This window comes from Otolemur garnettii, unplaced genomic scaffold (assembly GCF_000181295.1).
Source record: "Otolemur garnettii isolate 467f Iridium unplaced genomic scaffold, OtoGar3 scaffold00007, whole genome shotgun sequence".
Taxonomy (NCBI): domain Eukaryota; kingdom Metazoa; phylum Chordata; class Mammalia; order Primates; family Galagidae; genus Otolemur; species Otolemur garnettii.
In genome coordinates, this window is record NW_003852402.1 from 9802049 (window position 1) to 9830034 (window position 27986).

Sequence of the window (27986 nt, forward strand, 5' to 3'; positions counted from 1 at the left end):
GCTAGGAGGAAGATGGACCCGAGTGAGCAAGCCTGGGTTCTACCCCTGCCCTTAAGCTGAGCACTGAGCACAGCCCCAACTAAAGCACACAGACTGAGTGGGCTCAGGGGAAAACGGAGAGGCCTCTGACAAAAGTGGTGGTGGGACGGGCTCCGACGGTGAGGGGCCCAAAGTGATACCACAGCAGTCTTTTGGCTCCTTCCAGGTAGAAAATATGGTCATGCTTGCCGGGCCCAGTCTTCAGGTCTAGGGTGCCACTTTTGAGTCCCCAGGATTCAGGGAGCTGCTGGGACCTGGCTGACCCCTGTGCCCCCACTCGGCCAGGCCCGGGGGATACTCCAGAACCGCGTGCTGCTGTGGAAGGAGCAGTCGGATGCCAGCCGCGGCCCGTCGTCACGCGCACACTCCCCGGGCCTGCTGGGCTCAGTGCTGGGGCCGCCCTACCCCTCGGGCCGCCTGACGCCCACCCGTCTGGACATGGTGAGGCCCTGGGCGCCCCCACCGCCATTTGTGCCCCCGCCGCCCCCCGCGGGGCCCTGGGGCCTGAGGGCCTCCTCCTGGAGCCTCCTTCCCCCCAGGCTCCCGCTCTACGCCGCGCCCCCCGGCCCGCCCTTCCGCCCCGGCGCGGCCTCGGCGCCCCCGTGGTGGCTGGGCCGGCGGCCCCTGAACCCCTACGCCGACGGCTGGGACTGGGGGTGGGGGCTGGTCTAGGCGCGGCCCCCGCCCTCCCCGCCCCACCCTCCCCTGCCCGTCTCCCCTCGCAGCCCCAGCGGCCTCTGGGAGAGTTCAGCTCCCCCCGCAGCCGGCACGGCTCCGGCTCCTATGGCCCCGAGCCCGCCGACACGAGGGCTGCGTCGCAGCTGGAGCCAGACCGCCGGTCCTTGCCCCGGACGCCGTCGGCCAGTGAGTGCCCCGAGCCCCGGAGCGCAGAGAGTGGGGCCGGGAAGAGGGTCTGGGCGGGGCTGCAGCAGGAGGGAGCGAGGGCAGACTCCAGGGAGAACTTCCCGCGCACGTGCAGCCGCTCTCCCGCCCTGCAGCCTCGCTCTACGCCAGCGGCACCGAGCGCTCGCGCTCCAACTCCTTCGGCGAGCGCCCCGGAGGCGGCGGGGGCGGCGGGAGCATTAGGAGAGTCCGTGCCCTGGTCTCCCACTCTGAGGGCGCCAACCACACGCTGCTGCGCTTCTCAGCCGGAGACGTGGTGGAGGTGCTAGTGCCTGAGGCCCAGAACGGCTGGCTCTACGGCAAGCTAGAGGGCTCGTCCACGTGAGTGTGAACTTCCAGGTGCAAGGGGGTGTGGCGAGAAGGAGGCCTCAGGGGCCTGGGCTCTAGGCCCAAAGAAGGAAGAGTCCTCCTTGGCCTCCCCTAGGGCTCCAACTGATTCTCCATTCCTCTCACCACTCACGCCCTACCTAAATTTCCTCATCTCTTTTCTGGGGATAGGAAGAGTCTCCTTACCAAGTAGAGGGTAAACCTTGAGATGTGGTAGAGGATGGGAGATGGGCAGGTGCAGTGCTCCCCAAAGTGTGCACCGACCTGTTACATCCCGCTGTGAGGGGGAGGCAGCCCCAGCTCTGATGGAGGGTGGGGCCCTGTGGCTGAGTGGATGGAGGACAGGTGGACACGTTGATGAGGGGATGAGTGTGTGGGTAGGTGTGTGCACTGATGCGTTGGGAGACTGGGTGATTGAGGGCATGGGAAATTGTACTTTTAGGATGCAGACACAGATTGATGGGTGATAGGAGAGGTGTGAGTGATGCTGGTGGATCAGTGGACACACAGGGGATGTGTAACCCCTGGGTACTTGCCCATGAGGGTTATAGGAAGGCGAGTGGAGGCATAGGTGATGCATGGAGGAGTTCATAGGTGCAAAGGTCCATGGCTGGGCAGGTGACCATATGGGCCAGGAATGAAAGGGATCAGTGGGGAGAGACTGAGGACATGGACACCATGAGTACCCACCTTGCAGACCCCCATCAGATGACGGGTGTTTAGCAAGGTTCCTGGGGGCCTGATGACAGACCTAGGCCACTGCTCTCACACCTCCTCCCTGGGAACACCACTGTTTGTTCTGTAACTTATGAGTCAGCATCTTTTTTTTTTTTTTTTCCCCCTGAGACAGCGTATCACTCACTCACCTTGGGGTTGAGTGCCATGGTGTCATAGCTCATAGCAATCTCAGACTCTTGGACTCAAGCGATCCTCTTGCCTCAGCCTTCCCAGGAGCTGGGACTATAGGGGCCTGTCACAATGCCCGGCTAGGTTTTAGAGACAGTTGTCTCACTCTTGCTCAGGCTGGTTTCTAACTCCTGAGCTCAAGCAATCCACCTGCCTCAGCCTCCTAGAGTGCTAGGATTCTGACAGGCGTGAGCCATTCCACCTGGCCCTGAGTCAGCATCTTAAGGTGAAAACAGAAGTCAACATACTGAACTGGTTCTGCTCTACCAGTGTGAGATAAAATAGCTTCCAGTCACCTTGTGGTGAGGGTGTTGTTGTTGCTTGGGGTCTGAGGCTGGAGAACATCTTCCCAGGTGTTCTGTAAGAATTCCATGAGTTCTGTGGAGTCTAAAAAGATTAAAGTGCCACAGTCATAGTCCCTTTCTCTCCCCATGGCAGCCACTCTGAAGGTGGTGGGGTCATGAGCCTCCAGCCTGGGTAAAGACTCTGATAGCAGGTACAGAATGCTATGGAGCAGGGGTGCAGGCACCATACTCTGGGTGAAGGTCACCTGGGACCAGATGGCTTGGTTAGAGGGAAACAGCTGGGCTGAGATGGAAGAGCGCTGGGTCTAGAGTCAGGCACCCTGGGCTTGTTGCCCTTTTCTGGGCTCCTCCCATTGTCTGTGGTGCCTCCACCCCATCCCCCACCCCTTTGTCAACACCCATAGCACACTGCCCACTGATCATCAATTTTTTTTTTTTGAGACAGAATCTCACTATGTCGCCCTCAGTAGAGTGTTGTGACGGCACAGCTCACAGCAACCTGAAACTCTTGGGCTTAAGCAATTCTCTTGCCTTAGCCTCCCTAAGTAGCTGGGCCTGCCACAACACCCGGCTGTTTTTTTTGTTGTCATTGTCATTGTTGTTTGGCAGGCCCAGGCTGGGTTCAAACCCACCTCCTCTGGTGTATGTGTCTGGTGCCCATCTGTCCCCCTACCCCCACCCCCAGCTGGGAGCTTCTGGGGAGGAGGAACCCTGTCCTGTTCTTGTGCATGTGACCCATGGTGATATTCAGTGACTAGAGAATGAAGCCTGACCACTGCTGGTCCCTGCTTTCCTTCTCAGACCTCTGGTTCCCCCTCTCCAAGGTGCCCCAGCCCCTGGTGGGACATGGGGTTGAAGAGGTAAGTTAGGGCCTCTATAAGGCCTTAAGTGCCAGAAAAGACTTCCCTCATAGGATTAACTGAGTTACTAGCTACATAGCCCTGGAGCGAGGTAGGGCACACAGCAAGTGCACAGTAATCGTCTGACCTGCTTGGAACTATTGTTGATCATTGTTAATCACTGCCCCTTGCTTATAGCCCCTCTGCTTCTGCCCCACAGGGGCGGCTGGTTCCCTGAAGCCTATGTAAAGCCTTTGGAAGAAGTGCCCATGAGCCCCATGGCCCCCTTGAGCCCTATGACCTCTGTGAACCCCATGAACGAGCTACCTTCCAGGTACCTGAGCCATCAGGGGTGGGGGAGGGCTGAGAACTCTAGTGGGGGGTGTCCCTACCCACTGGGGGAAGTGTCTGTGAATTATAGTCTTAAGTGGGCCCAGCCCTCTCCAGCCCCTGGAAAGCCACAACCCCAGTCACCCCATCTCTCTACCACTAGGGTTCATTGAGCCCATCCCTCTGTCTCATCTCAGGACCTCCTCCCTTAAGCCATAACTTCCTTTCACCCAGAATACCCAAGGGCCCACCAGGTGCACTCGGGTACAGCAGGGCCAGTCCTTTGATCCTCTTTCTCTGGACTCAGGTCCTACCCACTCCGAGGCAGCCACAGCCTTGATGACCTCCTGGACCGGCCAAGGAATTCCACCACATCCTCAGAGTATTGGGATGGCCAGTCTCGCTCCCGTACTCCCAGCCGGGTGCCGAGTCGTGCCCCCAGCCCTGCACCTACACCCTTGCCCGGTAGCCGCCGAAGCAGCATGGGGAGCACGGGTGTGTCCAGTGACGTCAAGGTGAGCCCCCAGCCTGTCTTTCTCCAGGGCATCCGTGGGCAGGGAGGCAGGAGGCCAGAAACACCCTGCTCTATCCCAGACTGTCCGGCAGGAGACCCTTTTACCAGCTTCAGTCTACTCTCTGTGCAGGGAGGGTCGGGATGGGGTCTGAGCTGGGGCAGAGGTGAGGGAAATCTTTCATGTCAGGTTCTGTAGCCCCTAATGTCCTGCTAGGGGTGCTGGGAAAGGCTTCTTCTCCTCCTCCCCAGGGTCCGTGGGCTGGAGCTGGCTGCCAGGACCCTTGGGCAGGAAGGGTACCTCCCTATGGGGTCACCCAGCCCATCCTGGCAGGTGGTGAGTCCTAGGAGGTGGATTCTGGCCTGGAGGTTTCTCAGCTCTGATTCTCAACAGCAGTCTGGGCTTTGGGATGCCAGGGTTACCTGGGAGCTTGGCATGGCAGGTCCTTGACTGATGGGAGGGGCTGACCTGCCCCTCTCCCCACTAACCAGCCCTTCCCCACCCCACTCAGAAACTTATGTCCTGGGAGCAGCATCCGCCAGAGCTCTTCCCAAGGTGAGTCCTCACACAGGGATCAGAAGAGCTCTGTTGCTGGGGGTGGGTGGAGGTGACCTGGTAGGGGCAGGAGGCAGGACATGGACACCTGGCTCAGTTGCCCAGCTGCCAGCCTGGGCCTATAGTTAGGTGGGGATCTGTGTCCCTTTCCTTCCAACCTCTCTCCCTACAGGGGCACAAATCCCTTTGCCACCGTAAAGCTTCGTCCTACAGTGACCAATGACCGCTCTGCGCCCCTCATCCGCTGAGGTGCCTTCCTCTATCAGGGGTCTGAGGTCTACCCGACACAGCTGCCCAGGGGCTGTGCAGATTTGGTGGCAGCAGTGGCAGCAGCGACAACCGTAGCAACAACTGATCCAAGATGCAGAACCCTGAGACCAGGGGCGACTGCCCTTCCCCAAACCGCTCCCCAGCCCAAGTAGCTCCAAGGTGCTGGCCTGAGGTCTGGGGCCTTCTAAGTAAAGCAGGTGGAACTAGGGGACAGAACAATTTCTTCCCCTCCAAGGGCTCCAGGACTGTCCCTGGAGGGCCTGCCTCTTGTCCCCAACCTCTTTCCCGCTTCTCTGTCCCAGAGGAGAGGAACTCTTTGTCCCACCCTCCCACCCCAAACATGCCCTGTTTAACTTTTATAAATAATGAGAAATAAAGGAAATAGACATGGCATCGGGAATTGTGGTGTTTGATCTGGGGGACAGGGTAGGGAGCTGGGGGTGGAAACAGTGGAGTGCAGGAGGTCCTGAAAGTCATTGCTGTTCCCTGGGAGGCCTGTCTCACTCCCAGCCCCTCAATTTGAAAGGTTCTTTAGAGCAGAGCCCCAGAGCCCTCAAGGCGCATCCCCTATCTCCACACCACCCACCCCATCTGCTTATGGGTTCCCCAGGCAATGGTGACTGCTCCCAGTTGGGGGAAGGGGTGGCAGTGGCCCAGGGCCAGGACCACCAGCAAGTTACCCTCAGGCGGCCTGGGACACTGTACCCTTTGTTCTGGCCCCTCTGCCCCCACATTCTCAGCTCTCAGGCCTGGATTAGCCTTATCCAGGGGAAAGCCAGTGAACCCCTCCTGGAATGTGGTGATTAGTGCTTGTGGGGTTTCTCCAGGGCAGGGCCAAGCCCCCAGGACCAGACTAGGACCCCATGGGGCAGAGGTCTATGTGTCCTTGTCTGAGGCTCCAAGAGGTGAGGGCTCTTCTATCCCTCCTTGGACCTGACAGGAGCCCCACCTTGGAGGCCAGGCCCAGCCCTGAGTTCTCTGCTGCTTCTCCCCTCCTGAGCAAAGCCTCTTATCTGAGTGGGGTGGGGGAGGGGGCACACTCTAAGCCCCAGGCCCAGGAGTGGGAGCCTCTGGCCAGAGTAGGGCAGGTGGCTGATCCTGAGGCTGGTGGGAAGCTGGAAACGGAGCCCCCCTCAGGGTAAGCTTCCCATCCCCGGCAGCCCCTCCCTGCAGGTCTGGGGAGATGTGAGGCTGGACACCCAGACCCAGAGGTAGGTTCAGGTGAGTGTGGGATGAGGGCTGCTGGGGGCCACCCTCTTGTCCTCATCCTTATGTGGCTGCAGCTGTGATGGATGAGAGATGCAGGAAAAGCCAAAGCCTAGTCCTGCTGGGGGAGGGATAGAGTCCCAGATACCCCTGGGGAGGGCGGGGGTCTCAGCATTGCACAGTGGCAGAAGGGAGTCCCCAGGAACTGAGGGTGGTGAGGAGGAAGGAGGCTGTGCCCAGGGTCTTGGGTTCCTGCCCCAGCTCTGGAATGGCCCATCCTGGCTCTGAGGAATACCTTCCTCATCCGTTAGGGGGTCCATGGTGTGAGTGAGACTTTGGAGCCGTTGTCTGTGTATGGAGGGGTCAGGAAGCCGCAAGGGCAGAAGGTCTCTCTCCCAGTGCCCCTTAAGGTCCCCACCTGTCTAGCAGGAGCGAGAGCCCTGGCCCCTCTCCCCCAAGATTCCCAGCAGGCCTGAGGCGATTGTTCATCTTATAGGTGAGGAAACTGAGGCTCAGTGAAGGGAGGGGACTGACCTGAGTCATGGAGCAAGTCCATGGCTGGCTGAGCTAGGATGAACAGGAACTCAGTTCCCTGGCTAATGGTCTGTTGAAAATGGTTCCCCACTCTCCCTTCATGTTCTAATGACAATAGTCATCCCTGATTGTTGAGAAAAATTAGGAACATACAGCAAGGCCAAGGAAGAATACCTCCACTCACAAAGACTCTTTTGCAGCTGTCATCTGTCCCCCTGGCATTTGCTCAGTTTGTTCTGAGACCCTTACACATACAGAGGGACACTGGCATCCTGAGGCACACCTCCAAACACACACTGGCTGCCTGGCTCTCCACTCATCTGCACCCTTTCTGCCACCACTAAGTCCTGACAGGTGAGAAGTGCGCTCCAGAGGGAGCCTTCCTGAAGTCAAGTCTCAGGTGGGACCCCCACCATTATCCTCCCCTCCATCCTTCACCACCCCTTGCAGGAGAGGAAGACTTTGGGTGAAGTTTCCACCTCTGTTTCCTCTCTTGGTTCCAGGATCCTTGGGAACCAAGGTAGCCCGTACCTTAGTTTCCCCACGCGGGTCTCCATCCCTCTCCTCTGGGCTACAGACCCAGCGGCCCTTTCTTGTCACCCTCCCCCTTCCTCAGAGACAGTGGCAATGGGCGCGGGCGGCCCCCGACGGGGCATGGGCCCCCCAGACGGCGGCTGGGGCTGGGCGGTGCTGGGCGCCTGCTTCGTGGTCACCGGCTTCGCCTATGGCTTTCCCAAGGCCGTGAGCGTCTTCTTCCGCGCGCTCATGCGTGACTTCGGCGCTGGCTACAGTGATACCGCCTGGGTGTCCTCCATCATGCTGGCCATGCTCTACGGCACGGGTCAGCGCCTGCACCGGGTCCTCCGCCTCCCCGGGGCCCCAGGGATCCCGAACCAGTAGATACCCGACCCCCTGAGCATTCCCCGGGAATGGAAACCCTGGCACTAGAAGGAGGGGAGGAGAGGGCAAGGAAAAGGACCTGACCAGAGAAGGAGGCCAGCCCGGGTGGCTGTCCTACAAGTTTAGCCCTCGGGCAGGCCCCACCAGTCCCGCCAACAAACCCACACCAGACTATTTTATAGGTGGGGAGGGTGAGAACCAAAGAATCACTCCTCCTCCCCACAGCCCTAATCCCCTGTGTGGGGATGGCTTGTGAGCTGGAGGTCTCATCCCGATTGCAGTGGGGGAAGGGCCTGGGGACGACTGATGGGGGGGGGGGTGTTCCAGGCTGTGCCAGGTGGAGACATGGAGTTTGTCTGTGAAGATAAAACAGGAGTGGAAGCCACTCCTCTGCTTAGGGTCCAGGTTGGTGTAGGGATGCAGGGAGCTCTAAGCCAGGACATGTCCTCCCCTCTACACAAGGCTCAGTCTCCTTGGTTTGTCCAGCCACCTCTGTGACCTTGCCCAGACACTGCCCTCTCTGGGTCCCTGAACAAAGGATGAACTTATCCTGTCGAGGCTGTTCTAGGACTGAGAGGGCAAACCCTGGAGCATGTCCAATGGAGAGGAGATTGGCCCAGACCCGCTGGTGACCCTGCACTCCCCACAGGCCCGGTGTCCAGCATCCTCGTGACCCGCTTTGGGTGTCGCCCAGTGATGCTGGCAGGTGGGCTGCTGGCTTCCGCCGGCATGGTCCTAGCTTCCTTTGCTACGCGCCTCGTGGAGCTATATCTGACGGCTGGGGTGCTCACAGGTGAGGGTGCCCGTTGCTCTCCCCTGAGGCAGTGGGGTGGGAGGCGGAAGATCTTGCCTAAGACTTGTCCTCAGTTTCCCCACGAGGGGCTGTCCTTAAGCTGGGTTCTCAGGTCGGGCAACCCTCTCCCTCCTGCCCGGGGCTGGGGAATTGCCCCGGGAAAGCCCTCACAGCGCCGCCTCGCCCGCAGGCCTGGGCCTGGCCCTCAACTTCCAACCATCGCTCATCATGCTGGGGCTGTACTTCGAGCGACGGCGGCCTCTGGCCAACGGGCTGGCGGCGGCGGGCAGCCCAGTGTTCCTGTCCGCGCTGTCGCCGCTTGGCCAACAGCTGCTCGAGCACTTCGGCTGGCGCGGCGGCTTTCTGCTGTTCGGCGGGCTCCTGCTGCACTGCTGCGCGTGCGGAGCTGTCATGCGGCCGCCGCCCGGTCCAGGGCCACCACTGCGCGGGGACAGCGCCGGGGACCGCTCTGGGGACGCTCCGGGAGAGGCGGAAGCTGAGGCGAGCGGCTCTGGGCTGCACTTGCGCGAGGCCCCCCCTGGCGGTCGGCCCCGCCGGCGTCTGCTGGACGTAGCAGTGTGCTCCGACCGCGCCTTTGTAGTGTACGCGGTCACCAAGTTCATGATGGCTCTCGGGCTCTTCGTGCCCGCCATCCTGTTAGTGAACTACGCCAAGGACGCGGGCGTGCCTGACACCGACGCCGCCTTCCTGTTATCCATCGTGGGCTTCGTGGACATCGTGGCGCGGCCAGCGTGCGGCGCCCTGGCGGGCCTGGCGCCCCTGCGAAAGCGAGTCCCTTATCTCTTCAGTCTGGCCCTGCTGGCCAATGGGATCACGGACCTGAGTAGCGCGCGCGCGCGCTCGTATGGCGCCCTTGTCGCCTTCTGCATCGCTTTCGGCCTCTCATATGGCATGGTGGGCGCGCTGCAGTTCGAAGTGCTCATGGCGACCGTCGGTGCGCCCCGCTTTCCCAGTGCGTTGGGCCTGGTGCTGCTCTTGGAGGCTGTGGCGGTGCTCATAGGACCGCCCTCCGCCGGTGCGTTCCGCGGGAGGAGGGGGTGGTGAGGCCTAGAGCCCTTTAGTCTAAGGGAAGCCCCTTCTCTGTCCCAGATGGAACTTCCAGGGATGGGGAAGGGACTCATCAGCCGAGACTACCTGGTGGGTGGGCTGCCCTTCATAGCAAATTAGTCTCTCTCCCAAGCCGGGACCACCAGCTCTGGGTGGCTTCAGAGAAGCCAAAGAAGTTGCCAGGAAGAAACCAACCAACACTGACAGCTGGCCCAGCCTGCCATTTTGAGCAGCTGGCAGGAAGGCCTTGGGAAGTGGGGGCACTTGTCCTCATTTTACAAATGAGGAAACTGAGGCACAGAGGTTTAGCACAATGTGGTCCCTGAATTGGAGTCTGGGCGTGCCTGACGCTAAATGTCCACACCATTGAAACATGGAATCTAAAGTCTTTAGTCTCCCCACCCTAAGGGTAACTGAGATAAGACAGTGTCTTTGGGGAACCAGAGCTGGGGGCAGGAGCATTCACCACCACCACCCCCTCCCCACCCCGTCACCCTTAGGAAATTGCCATCATGAAGATGTTCAGGCAGGGCTTCCTAGCAGAGCCCCATAGGGGAGGATACAGCATGAAAAGGTGTGGGGTTTGCTTGGAAAAGTGTCCTTATGCAAGTCAGACAGGAACTAAGATCGGAAAGGTGGGGGTAGGAGCATTAGGGTGTTCCCCAGGTGGTAAGGTTGTCCTGAAACAGTAGGGGGCCTGCCTTTGAACAGGCAGTGGGTAAAGCAATCACAGTAACAGGGAGGCCATCTTTGCCAGGTGGGGGCTGCACCTGGGTTGGGGTAAGCTGCCCATCCTTCCTCCAGGGTTGGGCCAATGAGTGCCCTCATCAAGTGTTGTCATCTCGCCTGACCCAGCAAGAATGGCAAGGCCAAAAGAGAAAAATAAGAATGGCAAGGCCCCTGAGGCAGTGTTGGGGTTGGCCCTCAAAGATACCACCAGAAACCTCAAAACCAGCACAACTATAAGCCCAGGGCCCCATCTTCCATTTCTGGTGACCCTGAGGTGGAGCTAATGAACAGAGAAGGCACCTGGGATGAGAATGCCCCAGAGAGAGAGTGAAACCCACCAGGAAACCACATTTTAGGGGAAAATATTTGCAATTAAAAGATCTGAGTATGACAGTAATACGTGTATGTGATAGAAACCTTGGGGAATACAGAGACAAGAATAGGAGCTACTGGCCCCAAGCCCTGCCTCCTAGCCCGTGCTGAGGCTAGTTCTGGGGTGCTTATGGGCCCCTGGGAGAGAAAGGAGGCCAGGGCTGTGGGTAAAGGTGGGTGGGAGGGCTGAGCCAGCCTCTGAGGACCTAGCGAGCCACCAGAAAAGCAGAGCTAAGGCCAGGGCGTCCTCCCACTCACACCCCAAATGCCCTTTGCCAGGCAAGACATAGCACACTGTGGAGCTGGAGGGGGAGCCTCATTAGAGGCTCTATGTCACTTAGGAAGTGACATTTTTAAGGTTTCACAAGGTAGAATCAGAGCAGGGTTTTACAAGTACAGAAACAAAGATGAGTGTGTGCATGCCACCCTTTATCTGAGAGAATAGGGAGGAAGAGGGACCCCCCCCACCCAAGACTCTTACCTCTCCTTGTACTCCCAACAGGCCGCCTGGTGGATGCTCTGAAGAACTACGAGATCATCTTTTACCTGGCAGGCTCAGAGGTGGCCCTGGCTGGGATCTTCATGGCTGTTGCCACCAAATGTTGCCTGCGCCGCTCTAAGGATGCCCCTTCAGGTCCAGGAACTGAGGGTGGGGCCAGTGACACTGAGGAAGTCGAGGCCGAAGGGGACCCTGAGCCCCTGTCTGCTGGTGCTGAGGAGGCTAGCAGACTGGAGGCCTTGGAGGTGCTGAGCCCCCGGCTTGGGTCCTCGGAACCAGAGGTGGAGGCAGAGCCAAGGTTGGCCCCGGAGGCTGTGTAGCTTCAGGTGCACTAGGTGGGGTGGCCTAGTGACTTGGGAATGTGGCTTTCCCTCTCAGAGGGCCTGGCACACTGGTCTGAGGTGGTCACTCCTAGGCTCCACTGGTTTCCCTGGGTGTCTGGGGAACTGTCTCCCTCTCTTGCCCAGGGGCCCTGCCCAGTGGGTGACGCTGCTGTGGATCTGCAGGACAACAGAGTTGATAAAGCTGCGCTGAAAGATGGAAGGTTCTGTTCCTGCACCTCGTCTGGCCCCTGGCCACCACCTCAAGTGGGGTGGGCTGGGAGGGAGTCAGACATCCCTTCCCAGGGACCCCTGAGTCAGACTCAACAGCATTTGAGGAAGAAGTGTCACACACACTCAGGTGGAGGCAATGTCCCTGGGCTAGAGACAGGGCTGGATGGGCATAGTGCTTGCTGTCCTCTTATCTTCCCATAGTGGGGGTTGCAGCAACTAGAGCTTGAGCTGGGACTGCCCACCGCTGGGGGCCTGCCTGGGAGAAAGAGGGCAGTTTCTGGGCTCAGACCTGGCCTGGCACCTCCATCTCCTCCTGCACATGCTGGAGGCTGAGTACAGGACTCTGCCCCATGGTGTGCTGGGAGGTACATGGGGATGAAGTGACAGCAGTATGCCTGCTATCTTCAGCGAGATATCCACATCCCCTTGACTTTCTAAGAGAGCACCTCTCCCATGGGAGTTAACATTCACTGTTTCCCTCCCCTGCCTGGGGCCTCGGGTGGCCCTGACCAATGTCTGTCCTGTCTACTTCATGTCTGGAAGCACCACAGTCACAGATGAGGAAGGCTGTAAACAGGCTCCAGGGAGCACAAAGCTTGGGAGGCAGGTAGCAAAAGTGAGTCTTTAGGACCTGATGGCTCGGAGTTCAGATTCCACTGTGTCCCCATCATGGTGTGGCCTTGAGATATTTCTCTGAGCCTTGTGTCCTCAGCTGTTATGGGGACGACAGTGCTGATCTTGTAGGGCAGCAGTGAGGAATAAAAGACGTATAGACAGGGGACTGTCAACAGACACCACCCCCCGACCTCATGACCAGGGAGGCAGGCGAGGAGGGTGTGAGGCCACTGCAAAGAGTGCTCCTTCGGGTTTGTGTTTATTCAATACAGGCCCAGTGCCCAGCCTCTGCCAGAGAAGTGGCCAGGCCAGGGAACAAAATAAATAAAGGCCGCCAAGGTGTGAGTGTGGACTGGGCAGACCAGTCTTGGGTGAGGTGAGGGTGCACGTGAGATGCTGGTGCCAACCTCAGCTGTCCACTCCTGGCAGCTCTGGGGATGGGGCTGTGAAAGTGCCCACCAGGAGCAAGTCCTGGACTTCCTGCCACCTCCAACCCCTCTTCCTGTCTGCCCTCTCTCTCATTCCTAAGGCAGGTCCAGAGCTCTCCCTCTGGCTAGGGGGGCGGAGCAGGAAGGGCGAGGGGGCCAGTGTCCAGGTTCCAGGCTGTGGCCCTGGTGCCTTTCCTGGGCAGGAGCCCAGCTTTGCTGTGCGAGGACAGAGGAGCAGGAAGGCGGGGGCCCCAAGCCAGCAGGCCTTTATGCGCCACCCTGTTGTGTGGCAGCCCCACCCCACTCCCATGCGCATCCTCCCTCTCACCCTACCCCCCAGAGCCGCACCCGTACCCCACGGGGCACTCAGGAGTCACACCAGCTTCCACCCTTGTCCAAGGCCCCAGCAGTCCCTCGTGCATCTCTGGACGGCTCCCCAGCTGCTGAATCTTCCTCTTCCTCCTCCTCCTCTTCCTCCCCATCCATGTACTCGTCCTGGTTGACGCCGTAGGCCAGTGTGGTATGTGCCAGGTCCACCTCGATGGGGAAGACATCTGCACCCCGTAGCACCCCATAGCAATCGTTGTAGTACTTGGACATGGTGGACACGAAGCGCTGCAGCTGGAACACGATGTCCTGGACTGCAGGAGGGAGTACAAGGGACAGATTCCAGTGGGCTATGGCTGCCTGCCTCGTGGAGACCCTCGAGACCACCTGGCCTGCCTCCCCTCCCCTGGCCTTCCCACTTGGGCACCTCACTGACTTCTCATGCTCTGGGAAGAACAGAGGAAAGGGCTGTACAGCCAGGGAGGACCCAGGCCTCCTGGCTCCCAGTTCAGGGAGTGGGAGAGGCCATAGGGTACTTGGATCATTGTCTAAACCGCATGGATCCCACAGAGCACAGGGCCAGCCCCACCCAGGCCAGGCCCCAAGGAAATGGGTGGGCTCCTGCCAGGCTTTACATCCTGTGTCTGACTCAAATCTCTGCCATGGCCTTGCCCTGAGACCTCAGGTAAGTACTCTACCTCTCTGGGCCTCAGTTTTCCCATCTCTAAACTGGGGAGAAGATGGAATTAGCTCCCTATTCCAAGGACCACGTAAGAATTAAGGTAGCTGGTGACCCTCAGGCCCCAGTGCCCACCCACGGCCCTCACCGTGCTTCTGATCCAGCAGCTCCATCTTCTCTAGCACATCCTTGCGCATCTGGGAGAAGCGGGTGCGAGCCTCCTGGCGGCAGCGCAGGATCAGGCGGTACTCATAGTTGCCTGTGCTCACTCGGTACAGGGGCTCTCCTAGGGCCTGGGGCAGGGGGATCACATTAGGAACCCTGGGCAGAACAGGGGGGCCTGCTCAGGGACAGATGGGGGCAGGAGCAGGATGGCTATGCAGCCAAACCCCCTCCCTGGCTCACAGCCCTGTGTCACACTGCACTTTTTAAAGCCACCTTGCTCCTTTATTTCTGAGACACCAGCAATCATTAGAACTTAGTAACAAAAGCTTTGAGGTTGAAGAATATAACAAAACCCCAAACCTTTGATACAATAAATAAATGGACACTGGCCATAAGATGGATCCTGACAGCAAAAACATTAAAAATTTTAAAAATAAAAAGTGCCTCTTAGGGCAGCGCCTGTGGCTCAAAGGAGTAGGGTGCTGGCCCCATATGCCAGAGGTGGTGGGTTCAGACCCAGCCCTGGCCAAAAACTGTGAAAAAAAAAAAAAAAAAAACCTTCTTAGGGGTAAAGAAAGCTCTTCTCTGTGAGAGTCTCACAAACCATGGGGGGCAGGAGCCTGGATGTAGGCATGGGGTGTGGGCCCAAAGCAAGCGGGCTAGCACTCCAAGGCCCAGAGGGACTAGGGGTGGGGGTGGATGGCCCCAAATCTCCAGGAATGAGTCTGACCAAACCCCCAGGTCTCTCCCAGTTGGCCTGACCCACCTGCTATCCCTGGCAGACCCAGGACATTCGGGGGGCTCTGCGAGGCGGGGGAAGGTGTGTGCCCTCCTCCCCCCTCGACACTCACGATGCAGCTGTACTCCTCGTCGTCCATCTCTTTCACCTTCAAGCAGTACGACTGTGTGGGACAGGTGAAGCTGTCAGCATGGCTAGCCCACCCCAATATCCCCAGCTTCTCCCAATGGTTCCCCCAGGCCACCCCAGAAAGCTGAGACCACCCAGAGAGGGGTGCTCGGCCTCCTGGGTCCAGTAGCCCCACAGCTGAGATAAGCTGACGCTTATCAGGTGAGGCTCGAATAGGTGCTCAGGGAAGCCCAGAGATTATCAAATTCAAGTCCCAAGAAATGCTCTGGGAAAAAAGGGTTCCAAGGGCAAAGGAATTTAGGAAGACCCTTGAAGACTCAGGCTATACATGGCCCTATCAAAGGCTCTGGGAAGTCCTGCAGCAAAGGAAACTTGGCTTGTTCAATGGGGCTTTTCTCAACTCCTCTGACCAGGGAATTAGTATTTAAATGTAAATTTTGGCCAGGCGTGGTGGCCCACGCCTGTTGTCCCTATTGTCCCAGCGCTGTGGGAGGCCGGGGTGGGTGGATTGCCTGAGCTCAGAGGAGTTCAAGACTAGCAGAAGACCAACATGAGACAGAGTGAGACCCCATCTCCACAAAAAAAAAAAAAAAAAGCCTGACACTGTGGTTAGCGCCAATAATCCCAGCTACATGGGGGGCAAAGGGGCAAGAGAACTGCTAAAGGAAGAAAGAAAAAAAAACATAGTAAAAAAAACCCAAAAAACTCCAAACTAGGATAAAGTGAAAGCCAGCTGAAATTAAAAGCAAAAAGTAAAATAAATAAATGTAAATTTCATTAACACCCATTGGCACTCACTTTACAACCAATGACCTAGTGTAACCAATTGCTGACGGTGACAGAAAAATCCCAAGAGGCCAGAATAATATAGAGAGAGCTCTGCCTCTCCCAAGTTCTCAGCCTCTGAGCAATCAGAGAAGGGTCCAGGTTGCAACCCCCAGGCCCAGGGTTCCACCTCCTTCATCAGATACAATGGAAGTTCCAGCCCAGTCCTGCCTGCCTTGGTGTGGCTGACAGAAGGAGGGGAAATCTCCAGTGGGTCCTCACCCAGCAGGCCGGATTCCTGCAGACTACTCACCAGGTACTCAAACTTCACGTCCAGGTACTTCTTGATAGTGAGGCGAGTGTCCGGGATGGCTTTGTTGAGGTAAGTGTTCAGATCTGTCAGCATCTGGACAGGGAGGGTGACGTGGATGCTTAGGCCCTCATGAGCAGTGGGGGCCAGGGTGACAAAGAATGGCGCTGATGCATCATCCCTTCTAGTGGACTCAGACTGTCAGAGGGAAAGCATGCTCCCTGTGGCCTTGTCCCTTCCAAGAATAAGAAGACTAAGGCCAGGCCAAGAGAAAGCTATCACCCAATGGCAGAGCCAGGGCCATTAACCAGCCTACAAGTCAATGCTGAGGCCTAGGGAGGCATAATGACTTACCCACAGTCAGCCCTGTAGGTGACCAAGGCAGAATCTGTACCCAGGCATTCTGACTCTAGTATAGGGCCCTCTCTGCACATGACACGTCTCTTCCCTACCCTCCCATGCTAGACACACACATGCCCCACTGGACCCACCGGCTTGATGGTTTTCAGAAGCCGAATGCCGAACTTTTCAATGCTGCGGTGGGCATCAGCAAACTTCACGAAAGCCTCGCTGGCAGCTGGCTGGGGTTCCCGCACCCCAATCACGGAGAACACGTCTCCAAAGGCTGTGTGACAAGTTTGCCTTGGAGGCTGCCCCTATTGACCCCATAATGGAGAAGCCAGGGGTTTGCTGGGGAGAAGCAGGGCCAGGGGTCTGGCAGGTTCAAGACCAAAGTCTGCACAGGGGAGTGAGGGGGAGCTATGTGACCCTTCCCCCTGCCCCACTGGACATATAGGAAATCCTATATATTAGGAAGGGCCTTGTGCGGTGTCAGTGAGCCTGGACATTCCAATATTGTGGCCTCAGAGTCCAGCTCATCTAAATGCTCCTCACTGGCCCACCAGTGTCTAGGACCATGCCCAGTACAAGGCTGGCCTGAGACCAGATGCTGTGGATCTGGCCCATCTCTGCATGGGTGTGAGAAAGGTCCTAGGAAGGAACTTAGTCAGGCTACATGGTCATAGGATAGGGGGTGCTGAGCCCAGAGAGGTGCAGGGATCTGTACAGGGTCACACAGCAGGTCTGGGGGTGTCATTACCCCGGTGGGTCTGCGACAGCTCAAAAAACGCCCGTAGGAGGCTCTTGGTGTGTTCCATCATCCCTGTAGGAGAGACCCAAGTGATGGGGTGGGAGACAGGGACATATGGCAGGGACCACACCAGCCCAGGGCACAGCCCCCACTCCCCATCCCTCCCAAAGTCTCCAGTGGGTCCTGATCCACTGACTTCCCACAGCCCCACCAGGGCCCAGGGATGAAGGATCAGCCCTGGCCCCCATAAGGGGTCCCATCAGACAAAGGAGCTGGGGAGTCAGGCTATTGTGGCCTCTGTCTCTGAGATAGCATGAGATTCGGGGGCTCTGTGTTTCCATGTGCTATTATTAGAATTTGTACGAGTTTTTGTATGACTTTTTTTAAGTTTAAAGATCTCAATTGGCTTTATTTGTGATTCTAGAATTGGGCAACACTTCATTCCATAAAAAGGAGTTAAGTGTTCCCAGTATGAATTATTTTTAAATTCAGAAAAAAGAATGTCTTCTTAAGCATTCTTAATGGCCATGCTGTTAGTGTCCCCCTGCCACTTTGTTGGGAGGAGGGCTGCCCAGGGCAGAGCTAATGCAAGGACCAGGCCTCCCACCTTTGTATAGCTCAGCCGTCCGCTCCAACTCCTCCAGCCTCTTGACGAGCCCATCTGTGGGGATTGGGAAGAGAAGGAGGATCAGCAGGTCCCCACGAGCCATGAGGGAGAAGAGAGAGCCAACAGGGGGTTCCAGGGCCAGGCTTGGGCAAGGTAGCCCCAGAGGAAAATCAGAGTCAACACAGGATGAGGAAGGGGGAGCACCTCAGGTCAGCTGGGCTCAGAGGTGTTTGTAAATGGTCGGCACTCCCCAAGGTTGGGCCCTGTGGGTGGTGGCTCCCCACAGCCAGTGGAAGGTCCTTGCCTAGCAGTTAAGGTCATATACTTCTAACATGAAGCTAGCCAACAACCACAGTGGGGGCAGCTGGGTCAGGAATTTTTAAGCAGGACAGAGATGGGGAGCAGTGAAGACTAGGTCTAGGTCTTTCTCTGGGTAGGGTGGGTAGCTATGATGGGTTATAGGGACAAGGGAAAACTTGGAGGCTCTGGCCACCTGGTGGCCTCCAGGCCCTGGCTCCCCAGTGCCTTAGCACCCAGCCAGGCGGCAGGAAAGGAGCCACGTAAGCGTCGTACTGTTGTTTTTAGCTGGGTCATGGGACATCATGACAGCTTCAATTTTAGAAATCCTATTTAAGGCTGGGGAAATTGCAAGGTTTGGGGGGAAAAACACAACAACCAGTTCTAATTTCATCTCAACGACTGGTAACTACAGTAACGAGGATTTATAGGCACCAAGAGGCTGAAAATAGCAGCCGCCACTTTTGTACACCACTTGGAACAAACTCAGACCCCACCCCCACTTCCCGAGCCAATAAAGCCCCATGTGCCCAGCTGAGCCTACAATTTATATAGGTATTTATATCTACCCCGACACATACACTGCAGAGCTGCTATTTATAAACTCAGGCTGGCGATGGCAGGAGCAGGACTGAGTATTTTATTGGCCACCCCAGGGACAGACTCATGTTGGGGTGCACATGTGTATGTGCAAATGTGCATGCACCCAGCTTTCCCCCAGTGCACCTGGGCAGTGGTGCCATCTTCTGGAGAAAGAGGGGGGGTTGAGGTGGGCAGTAAGTGCTGGGGTGGGTGCAACTGGGGCATGCGGCTGAGTCTGTTTCCTTACTGGCTGTTAAGGACGGCCCAGCTGACAGCTGTGGGCACTCTGGGGGTTAGAGAGGCCTCCAGGACACACAGAGATGGTGACTTAGCCCCACAAGTAGAGGCCAAGGCCAGGCTACTGAAACCCACATCTGCCTGGTAGGCGGCTGTGGTGCCACTCCCCCTAGAGCTGGGCTTGAGTATCCAGGGCCAGAGTTGGGTGGGAGGAGGGACTCACCATTGCACAAGATGGCCCGGCTCAGGCCCAGGGCATCCGCAGTCCCTGAGCTCATGTTCTCCACCAGCCGGTGTTTGACTTTCTTCAACACTAGAGCAGGGGGAGAAAGGAGAGCTTATAGCTGCCTCCAAGCCACCTATGCCCTCAGCCCCATCGCAACTCATGGGGAATGACTAGCAGGGGACAGAAGGGGCTGGACTGGGGTTTATTGCTGGGGGGGGGCTCTGAAGTAGGGAATGTCCAGTAGAGAGGGGGCTGGCCCTGCCCTATCCACACCTATGCCACGGAAGTGTTGGGAGCTTGAAAAGAGGCAGATATTGTTAGCCAAGAGTAAGGTGTGTGACTAGTGGTATTGCTGAGAGCCCAGTGCTGCCCAAGCTCGACAAAGGCTACAGGCATCCAGGGAGAGCCTCTTCCCCTCCTCTCTTCAGGACCTGGGGTGGTCCACAGGAGAGGAGAGGGGAAAGGTTGATGCCCAGGCTGGTTATGTCAAAGCAATGGGCACAACCAAGGACCACTGACCTTAGAGCCCAGACTCAGTGCATATGACCAGCTTAGCCCTTGGCAAAGGACCTGGGTTGGAACCAAAGAGTTTAGAGGAAGAACCTCCAGGACAGAGTCAATCTGCCCTTAGCCTCTTTCCTTAGAAACACAGAGGTGGGGGCTCTGGCTCAAGGGTGTAGGAAAAGGGTCACTAGACTAAGAGTGGAGAGAGTTGGGTGTGTGCTCACCAGGGGGCTGCAGAGCCCTCTCTAGGTCTTAGGCTTTGATTTGTAACATGAGGTTGGTCCAGAGGACTTAAAGCTACTGTCTAGCTCTTGAGTCTTGAAAGTTTCTATAGAACCAAGGCCCAGCCCCTCTAGCAAGAGGCAACTTGCCCCAGGGCATGCTGTGTGCAGAATGGCTGGCCTCTGACCCTCTGCCCAACACCTGAGGCTGGTTCAGACCTTGAGTCTTCTAGTAGACAGGACAGAAGGGGCGGGCAGGTGGGCATGAGGCACCAGGACTGGCTACCTTCCCTTTCTCAAAGGTGATGACCTGTGTCATGGTAAGCAGAGGGGCTGGCCTACAAAAGACAATGGCCAGGGCAGCAAGGTACCAGAGGAGGTGGCTGACAGGGTAGGGTAAAGCATAGGGCAGTGAGAAATCAGGTATAGGATCCAAGAACAGCCGTAGGGGGAGTACCCCAGGTCCTCCCAGACCTTTCAGATAAGCTTGGTCAGAAAAACATCAGCCCAGAGCCACATAACTAGCAATGCTATTGTCACAAAGGAGAGGAAAAGGGCAGGGGCTTATAGAACCCCTGGACACTACTGTTCTGACCCAGCTTACCAATGTCCAGGGACATGCCCTGCTTGGGGTCCGCCTGCAGCTTGTTGTAGTGGATGGTCACCTCCCCCTGCAAAAGCAGCACAGATGGACTTGTAATGGAGGCTCCTGAACCCCAAGCCCCTACCATGTGAGGCCTGTCAGCCCTGGGATCTGGGGGTCATGAGAACCCTGAGCCCCAGAAAGGTGCTGGGCTGAGGGCTGTAACCCTGCCTGCTCCCAAAGCCCTCCCTTCTCTTGCTCTCTGGCTTTGGGTTAGGAGGGATAGGGCATACATGGGCCCTACAGCCTAGTGGCTTCTGATGTCTTGAGCTCCAGCCGGAGAACCCTCCCCTGCTAAGGACAGGGCTTCTGAGCAGAGGTGTGGGCTTCTCCCAAGAAGACTTCCCTGACTATGGGAAGCCACTGAGGTCACTTCATCCTTGAAAATCAAAGGCCCTTGAACTCAAGACCAAACCATTTCCAAGTATAAAATAGGATTTAAAAACTGAGTCCTGAAGGGAAATCAAAATGAGCCCATGCAGTCAGTTTGGGGTGAACTGCTCCCCCAGAATATAACACAGAGTGTCTCAGGGGGCCCACCCCAGAGAGCAGCTGTGGGGTGAAGGTGAGACCACTGCAGCTGGGAGCAGGACCCAGGCTCTGGTTCAGCTGTGTGACCATAGCAAATCACTTTCTGCCTCTGGACAGTGGTAGATACGATGGTGATCCCTGCCTTACAGCCTAATGTGGGAGCTGGGAAACTTGCATTAACATCAAGGCTGTGTAAAAATAAAGAGCTCTTGTCCTCAGGGTGAGGCTCCAGATAGGCCTCAGAGGACAGAGGGATCCGCTGAGCAGAGATGGTGAGGGGGAGGGGATGCAGAAGGTGACACATACAATCACCTCTGCCAGAGGGAGCACCCTGCAACTGTCCTCCACGATCAGCACCTCTGCCCCACAGGTCATGCCCAGAACAGTGATACCCTAACTGTGGAGTGGCACCTGGGGTCTCAATGAACCGTGTCACTTCTTTCTGTACAAAAGAGCTGAGACCTAGCCCCAGCCCCTGATTTGTCCTATGGCTACAGGGGGCTCTGCTAGGACAACTTACAGGATTGGGACCTTCCTCCCTGCAGGAAGCAATGAAAGGGATGGGAGAGGAACAAAAGGATACAGGGGAGAGGGTGGAGAAGCAGCTGGAACAGGTCCCCAAGACACAGGGGATGAAGTCAGGGTAGGGATGGAGGAGGAGTGGTGAAAACAGCTGGGGTGAGGGAGCTGCAGCACCCAGCCACAGTTCACAGCTGGGACCTTTGCCTCTGAGACTTTTCAGTCATCCTAGGGCTTTGTGCCTCCTTCATATTAGTTCCATCACTGTATCGGTTTCCCAAGAGCTACTAGCCAGCCACACCGCTAGGAAATAGCAAAAAGTCTCCTTGCTTCCAGGGTGGCCAAAATGCTGCCTGCCATCCAGGGACAGAGGGCCCCTATGGAGGGAAGCTTTGGCCTGGGGCAGTTAGGGGTTAGGGGAGAGCAGGCGTGATACGGTCTACAGGACAGAAGACTAGCTAGCCTGGAAGAGGGGTTTCTGGATGTCTGCGAGCCCAGGAGGACCCACTGGACTGAAAGGCCCTGTAGGGATGGGGAAGTGACCTCCCTTGTTCCCTCTTAGACCTCCCAGGCCAGCACGGCCTAGCAGACATGACTGGGTGTCTACTGACCCTGGTAGGTTCACCTTGGACTTTTAGCTTTAGCTCTAGCCCAGAGTGGGGATATACTAGCTTGCCCAGAGGTACAATTCTGAGTCTGTCACCTCCCCTGGGAGCACGCAGGGACCTTGTGGTCTTATGGCCACTCTTCACCAAGGCCTGGTACAAATCCTGGAGCACAATTAGTATTTACTGAATGAACAAGGGATAAACTGAAGGAGGCTGCAATGCAACCTTGACCCTGATGTGCCAAGGAGGGGAGGAATGGGGCCAATACCCTCTTCCTGGCTGCGGGGGCCTTGGCAGCCTGGAGGTCCCCTTCTCATCACGCTCCAGCAGCAGCCCTCACCTTCACCTCCTGAATCATCTTTGCCACCTCCACCTTAGTTTTTCCTTTGATTGACCTGCCATTGACACCAGTAATCTCATCACCAGCCGCCACTGTGCCATCCAAGGCAGCAGGGGTATTGTCAAATACCTGTGGATACATGCAGAGGGACAGGGAAGGAAAAAAGGAGTGAGATGAAAGAAAGACTGAAGGACTTGAGATGACTTGCTTAGGCTGGTCTGGAACTCCTGAACTCAGGCAATCTATCACCTCAACCTCCCAGAGTGCTGGGATTACAGGCGTGAGCCACCACGCCTGGCCTTGTGCCATCACATTTTTACATGAAAAGTATTTTCAAACTTAACCTTCATTCTTGAACATTCATTCAGTTGAACCAAAATGTCAATTGAAAGGAATGTGAGAATAATGACCAAAAAAGACACAATAATGGCATTTTCAGAGACACAAGGTCTCAAAACATTTGACTCCCATGTGCCCTTTCTCAGAAAGCTACAAGAGGATATACTCCACCCAGATGGAGGAGTCACCAGGAAAGTGACCCCAGAAAGGGAGGACTCCAAAAGGGGGTGGGGGGCTCAAGGAGCAATGACCACAGGATGGAAAGCAGACTGAAAGGAGCTGGGAAATGTCTGACCGTGAAAAACGAGAAAAAGCCAAATGAGAAAAGAGCAGGAAAAAAAGAAAAAAAACAAGAAAAGAAAAGAAGGAAGGAAGGCAAGGAAGGAAGAAAGAAAAGAAAGGAAAGGAAGAAAGAAAGGAAAGAGAGAGAGAGAAAGAAAGAAAGAAACGAACAAACACAGGTTCCTCAGAGTTGTTTCTACTAGAATGAGAGCTCTGCAAAGGTGGGGTCTTAGTATTCTTCACTTTTTATCCCTAGTGTCTATAATCAAGTCTGGCCAGGCACTAAGAAAAAAGATTTTCTGAATAAAATATCTGTTGGGCTAATCTTGATTTAGCTAAAAATGGCAAAATAACTATGTTGGAAAGATGTGGTAAGAAGAAGAAGAAGCAGAAAAGTTTTAGAAGAGAGCTATTCTTATCTACTCGTGTAGGAAGAGTCCATAGGTGTTTACAAATAATAGGTCAGGAAGTAACAGGGACCAAGGAGGGAGGCTTGCTTGAACCCAGGAGTTCAAAACCAGCTGGGCAATACAGTGAGACCCCATCTCTATAAAAAACTTAAAAATTAGCTGAGTAAACATGTGTATCCCTTAATATTCTGGGAAAAAAAAAGTTCAACTGGGCATGGTGGTGTGTGCCTGTAGTCCCAGCTACTTGGGAGGCTGAGGGGAGAGGATCACCTGAGCCCACAAGTTCAAGGTTGCAGTGAGCTATTATAAACCACTGTACTCCAGTGTGGGCAACACAGTGGGACCCTGTCTCAAAAAAAATAAAAAAAAAAAAAGAAATAACAAGATAAGCATCTTGCTGATAAAACAGAAACCTATGCCTACAGAACAGCTAAAGGGGGATGAGTAAGAAGGGGTAGGGCAGTGGACTGCTATTATTTGACAGAGGCCTTTCCATGCCCTTGACTTGTTAGAGGCAAATCACATGACACTTTGATAAAAACAAAATTGAATTAATAAAAATCGATTCTGTTATTTTATATCACAGTTCATGCTAAGCAAATCTGCCCCTAGGTCCCTACCAGGTAGGGAGGAGGAGATGGCAGAGAGGCTGAGCAGGCACATGGCAAGGAGACAAGGCCTCTCTAATGCCTCCTGGATCTAAGAAGCCAAATTACTCATAAAGGCGGCACGCTGGGCAAAGGCAGACCAGATGGTGAGAATCTGTCTTCAAAGACAAAGAAGGAACCTCTTTGCAGGATCTTAACAGAGATGACAGTTTCCCATCTACCACCAATGGCTACTCAGCTGGACAGGTTAAAACAGGTCCTTCCAAGTCTACAGAAAGGTCACTGACTCTGACAAGCCACACAGTGAAGGAGGGCTTCCAGCAGGTCTGCCTCCACTCCTGAGTCACAGCTGACAGAATATCACCAGCACAGCTTCCTCTCCAAGGGACCATAAAGTTGTTCATTATCACTAGCAGAACACCTGGGAAAATGCACAGCTGCCAGAGAAATAACAGCAGCTACTACTTAGTGGTTCTAAGTGCCAGGCAGTGTATATATCAGCTTAGTGAATTTTTGCAAGAACCCAGACTCACTTGTGTTTACCTATTTTAAATCCCCACTTTCCAAATGATGAAACTGAGGCCCAGAAAGGTAAAATAACTTGCTATTTGAATTTGAATTCAGGCCATTATTATTTCATAGTCTTCACAACACTTTACTTGGGCTATTACCCAAGGCAGATGGTTTTGTTGATTCTTCAAAGTCATTTTTTGGGGCTCGGCGTCTGTAGTTCAGTGGTTAGGGCACTGGCCATATACATCAGGGCTGGTGGGTTCAAACCCGGCCTGGGCCTGCTAAACAACAATGACAACTACAACAGAAAAATAGCTGGGTGTTGTGGTGGGCGCCTGTAGTCCCAGCTACTTGAGGGGCCAAGACAAGAGAACTGCTTAAGCCCAAGAGTTTGAGGTTGCCGTGAGCTGTAATGCCATGGCACTCTACCAAAAGTGACATAGTGAGACTCTGTCTCAAAAAACAAAACACACAAAAAAAATCAAAAACAATAATAAATAAAATAAAGTCATTTTTATTCATTTATGTCCATTATTTGCCAGGCACTACACCTGGTGCTGACTACAGTGAGAAAGCAAACTGGGGCCCTGCCCTCATAGTGCAGAGAGGCTGGTAGACCAGATAGATAGAAAACAAGCAATGAGCAAATGACTACACATGGTGATAAGTATGAAGAAGGAAAAGAAGTGTCTGAAATAGTAGAGAAAACAGGGCAGAGCTACACAGCGCAGAAGGTCAGGTAGGCTCTCTGAGGGGGTCAGGCTTTAAAAATGAGAAGGAGCCATCTCTCCAGAATGGAGAAATGAATCCATCTCTGCCCCATCTAGGACCTTACCCCCCACCTCCAAAGTACCCAATACCTGGACGATATAGAGGCAGGGACAGTACTGAGCCCCTCCTCCAATGCTGATCCCAATCAGGTTCTGAGCATCTTTCTGCAAGGTCACCTTCCCAGGCACAGTAGGGATTCCACTAAAAAAAGAAGCAAATGAGGCTAAATCTCCTAGATGAAGGATGACTAGAGGGACAGACCTGCTGCATAGCCCTTTCTCCCCCTTACTTCGCCGGACCCACAGCATTCTGTGCTGTATAGATATGGGATCAAAATCCAGCTCTGCCATTTATCAGCTATGGGAGTTGGCTAAGTCACCCTCTCTGAGTTTCAATTTCCTCATCCATAAAATGGGAATGAGGCCCCGTTACCAGAGTTCTTATAAGAACATGCATAGAAGGCACCAACACCAACACACTCCATAGAAATGTCCCTCTTCCCTTTCATTCTTTCAACCTCTGAGCTGGGCTCTGTCTTTGTCACCGTCTCAGGCATGTGTGGAATACCATGGCTACCTCCTCCTCTTCCCCTGTTAAACTATCTGTTGTGAGCTTCTGCTCCCTCCGCCTGCCCCCCCCCCACTCCCCCACCCTGCGGGCAAGAACCATTCCCTCTACCTCCTTCCCTCCTTCCCACTCCCCCCCAGGCAGCGGGCAGCAAGTTTCCCATTCCCCTGCCCCACAGGCAAGCCTCCCATTCCCTCGCCCCCCCCTGCTTTATGGGCTTTTCCCAGCCATGTTCCCATGATCTCTAGAATAGAAGAAGCACGGAAAGTTCCAAGTTTCACTACCACTAGGTTCTTAGCAGGTGAACAATGGTAGAAGACTCACCGGGGCCTGATTGATTATTGTTAACCATTGTGATCTAAGACATACCCATTGATTGATTACTGTTGTATAATGATGACTACTGTGATCTAAGATGTATCCATTAATCAATTATTGTTGTAAGATTGTAACCATTGTAATGTGAAATGTATCCCTTGACAACCGAACTGAAACCCCGCCAATGGCAATGCACCTCACCCACCCCTGCTCGCTTAAGCTATGCAAAAAAAGGTATAAAAGACAGAAAACTCTGCATAGGAGGGGCCGCTTGTCTCAATGCAACGGCCCCCCTGCGCAGGTGCGAATAAAATCACCAATTATTTGCATCAGTGTGGGTCCGAGTTTATTTCTCTTCCAGGTCCTTTAGGACACTTCACTATCCACCTCCCATCTCTCAACTACTCTACTCATTACCTCTCAGTTTTCACTATAAATTAGCACTTACTGATGTCTTGTGTCAAATATTCTTCTTTATTCATTTGTCCATTCAAAAAACATTTGCTAACAACCTGTTGATGTCAAGCACCTTACTAAGTGCTAAGGACAACAAAGGCACTGGACCCAGTCCTTGCTCTGAGGAAGGATATATTCTAGGGTAGATAGATCTAATCTTTGAACATCTCTCCTACTAATTTATCTACCCTGCAGAGGAAAGCGTGTTTATGATATTCCTATTCACTCTTCAAAACCTGGCTCAATTGCCACCTTCTCTGTGAAGCCTTCCCTGACTGCACCAGTAGAAGCACTGCTCCATCTGCTCTGCCCTCCTCATTGCCAGCATGCTATTATCACCCTTATGGTACTGAATCGCAATTATCTGTTAATCCGTCCACAGCCCCCTACCGATGATGAACACTTGGGAAGGAAGGGTTCATTCTGCTTCATTACAACACCTGATCCTACCCTGAAAAGCAAGGGTTGTGAGACTTCAAAGTCCAAGGAAATGAGGGAGCCGGGGTTCTTATACTCCAAGAACTTGGGGTAACAAAATACTCACAGTTTATCCTCCTCAATGTCATAATCCAAGTCTGCAAACATGGTTCCGAGAGTTGGAATGGGCTGGCTAACTGCCCAGCTCGGTTGGGGAATGGAGAACTGAATCAGGGAGAGAAAGGAGCGTAAGGTTTAGGGTACTGAAGTGCCCAGATGCCAACGCCACCACTACCCCGCCACCCTTGATCCCAGAAAAAAGGGCCCTCCTCCTTTCCTCTTTAGGGGATGGGGGAGTCTCCAGGATCGGGGCAGGATGACTCTTACTAGGTACAGAGGGGTGCTCCAGGCCAGAGCGATGTGCTCAGATCTCAAGGCCCGCTCCCCGGGGCTCCAGGTCCTTGGGAGCTACCTCTGTTGCTCACCGGAAGCGTTGATCCTACAGCCAGGTCCAACCAGGCAGGCACCTGAACCCACCTGCCGTTCCACCTGGCGGCGACCGCTACTGTCGCGTCACTTCCGGAGGAACACGGAAGTCCCGCCTTCCCTCGTGGGTATTTGCCCCAATCCCTGCAGGCAACCGTTTCTTTCCCGGTTCCCAGGTCTCTCAGAAGCAAGAACGAGAACAAGTATTGGCGGAAGCTCGCCTTTAGTATGAAAAAGCGGAAATAAAGGAAAGGTCTGGACAGGATGACAGCTCTTAACCCCGCCCTTTGCCCTATTGCTGCCGCCATATTGAGAAGGGCAGGGCTTTCCCAGGTTCCTCAGCGGCGCGCTGGGGACCACACCAACCGGGCGGCTGCCATGGCAACGAAAGCATCCTTAAGCTGGGGTTACCTCTGGTGAAGCTCAATGGACTGCAAACCCCTACACCTTCCCTCGCACACCCACCTTAACCATTTCATCTTAGGAAAAGCCTGTGACTACTTTGCTGGAGTGACAGTGTCGGAGCCGGAGTCGAGATCCCAGCCCATGCCCAGTTTTGCGGATGAGAATAAAGTACCAGAGAGGGGAAGTAATTTTGTCTAGAGCCGCACGAAGT

The 27986-nt window shown here is 55.1% G+C and overlaps 3 protein-coding genes across 4 annotated transcripts in view; 2 read left to right on the forward strand and 1 right to left on the reverse strand.

Moving 5' to 3' along the window:
- BAIAP2L2 (BAI1 associated protein 2 like 2) overlaps window positions 1-4964 on the forward strand; it is a 29008-nt gene extending 24044 nt beyond the window's left edge. The window contains exons 8-14 of the mRNA XM_003783216.2: window positions 325-480; window positions 765-903; window positions 1038-1263; window positions 3540-3653; window positions 3957-4164; window positions 4673-4716; window positions 4889-4964. Of these exons, the coding sequence (XP_003783264.1) occupies window positions 325-480; window positions 765-903; window positions 1038-1263; window positions 3540-3653; window positions 3957-4164; window positions 4673-4716; window positions 4889-4964 (963 nt within the window). The remainder of the gene's footprint in view (window positions 1-324; window positions 481-764; window positions 904-1037; window positions 1264-3539; window positions 3654-3956; window positions 4165-4672; window positions 4717-4888) is intronic.
- A 2389-nt stretch (window positions 4965-7353) lies between these two features.
- SLC16A8 (solute carrier family 16 member 8) lies at window positions 7354-11407 on the forward strand. The gene is made up of 4 exons (XM_023509456.1): window positions 7354-7567; window positions 8276-8419; window positions 8610-9455; window positions 11091-11407. Exons 1-4 carry the CDS (start codon window positions 7354-7356, stop codon window positions 11405-11407), a joined length of 1521 nt encoding a protein of 506 aa, XP_023365224.1.
- A 1091-nt stretch (window positions 11408-12498) lies between these two features.
- PICK1 (protein interacting with PRKCA 1) lies at window positions 12499-27599 on the reverse strand. 2 transcript variants are annotated; one of them, XM_003783212.2, is made up of 13 exons: window positions 27272-27599; window positions 27012-27109; window positions 25216-25327; window positions 22204-22332; window positions 20167-20233; window positions 18835-18924; window positions 17496-17549; window positions 16898-16960; window positions 16290-16423; window positions 15802-15894; window positions 14707-14757; window positions 13839-13983; window positions 12499-13325 (listed from the first exon to the last, which is right to left on the reverse strand). In XM_003783212.2, the coding sequence occupies exons 2-13, from the start codon at window positions 27050-27052 to the stop codon at window positions 13051-13053; spliced, it is 1254 nt and encodes a 417-aa protein (XP_003783260.1). In that variant the 5' UTR covers window positions 27053-27109; window positions 27272-27599; the 3' UTR covers window positions 12499-13050. The 2 variants fall into 2 exon arrangements, with proteins under 2 accessions (XP_003783260.1, XP_023365092.1); XM_023509324.1 differs by having other exon boundaries at window positions 27370-27593.
- Between the last annotated feature and the right edge of the window lie 387 nt (window positions 27600-27986).

What these genes read in the sequence shown, in the direction of transcription:
- SLC16A8 (XM_023509456.1), top strand. Translation starts at nt 7,354, where the DNA reads ATGGGCGCGGGCGGCCCCCGACGGGGCATGGGCCCCCCAGACGGCGGC. An exon ending in GGCCATGCTCTACGGCACGG is followed by an intron (nt 7,568 to 8,275) that starts GTCAGCGCCTGC and finishes CACTCCCCACAG; the next exon opens with GCCCGGTGTCCAGCATCCTC. An exon ending in GACGGCTGGGGTGCTCACAG is followed by an intron (nt 8,420 to 8,609) that starts GTGAGGGTGCCC and finishes CCTCGCCCGCAG; the next exon opens with GCCTGGGCCTGGCCCTCAAC.
- PICK1 (XM_003783212.2), bottom strand. Translation starts at nt 27,052, where the DNA reads ATGTTTGCAGACTTGGATTATGACATTGAGGAGGATAAACT. An exon ending in GACGGCTGAGCTATACAAAG is followed by an intron (nt 16,961 to 17,495) that starts GTGGGAGGCCTG and finishes TCTCTCCTACAG; the next exon opens with GGATGATGGAACACACCAAG. An exon ending in GCTGCTGGATCAGAAGCACG is followed by an intron (nt 13,326 to 13,838) that starts GTGAGGGCCGTG and finishes TCCCTCCTGCAG; the next exon opens with TCCAGGACATCGTGTTCCAG.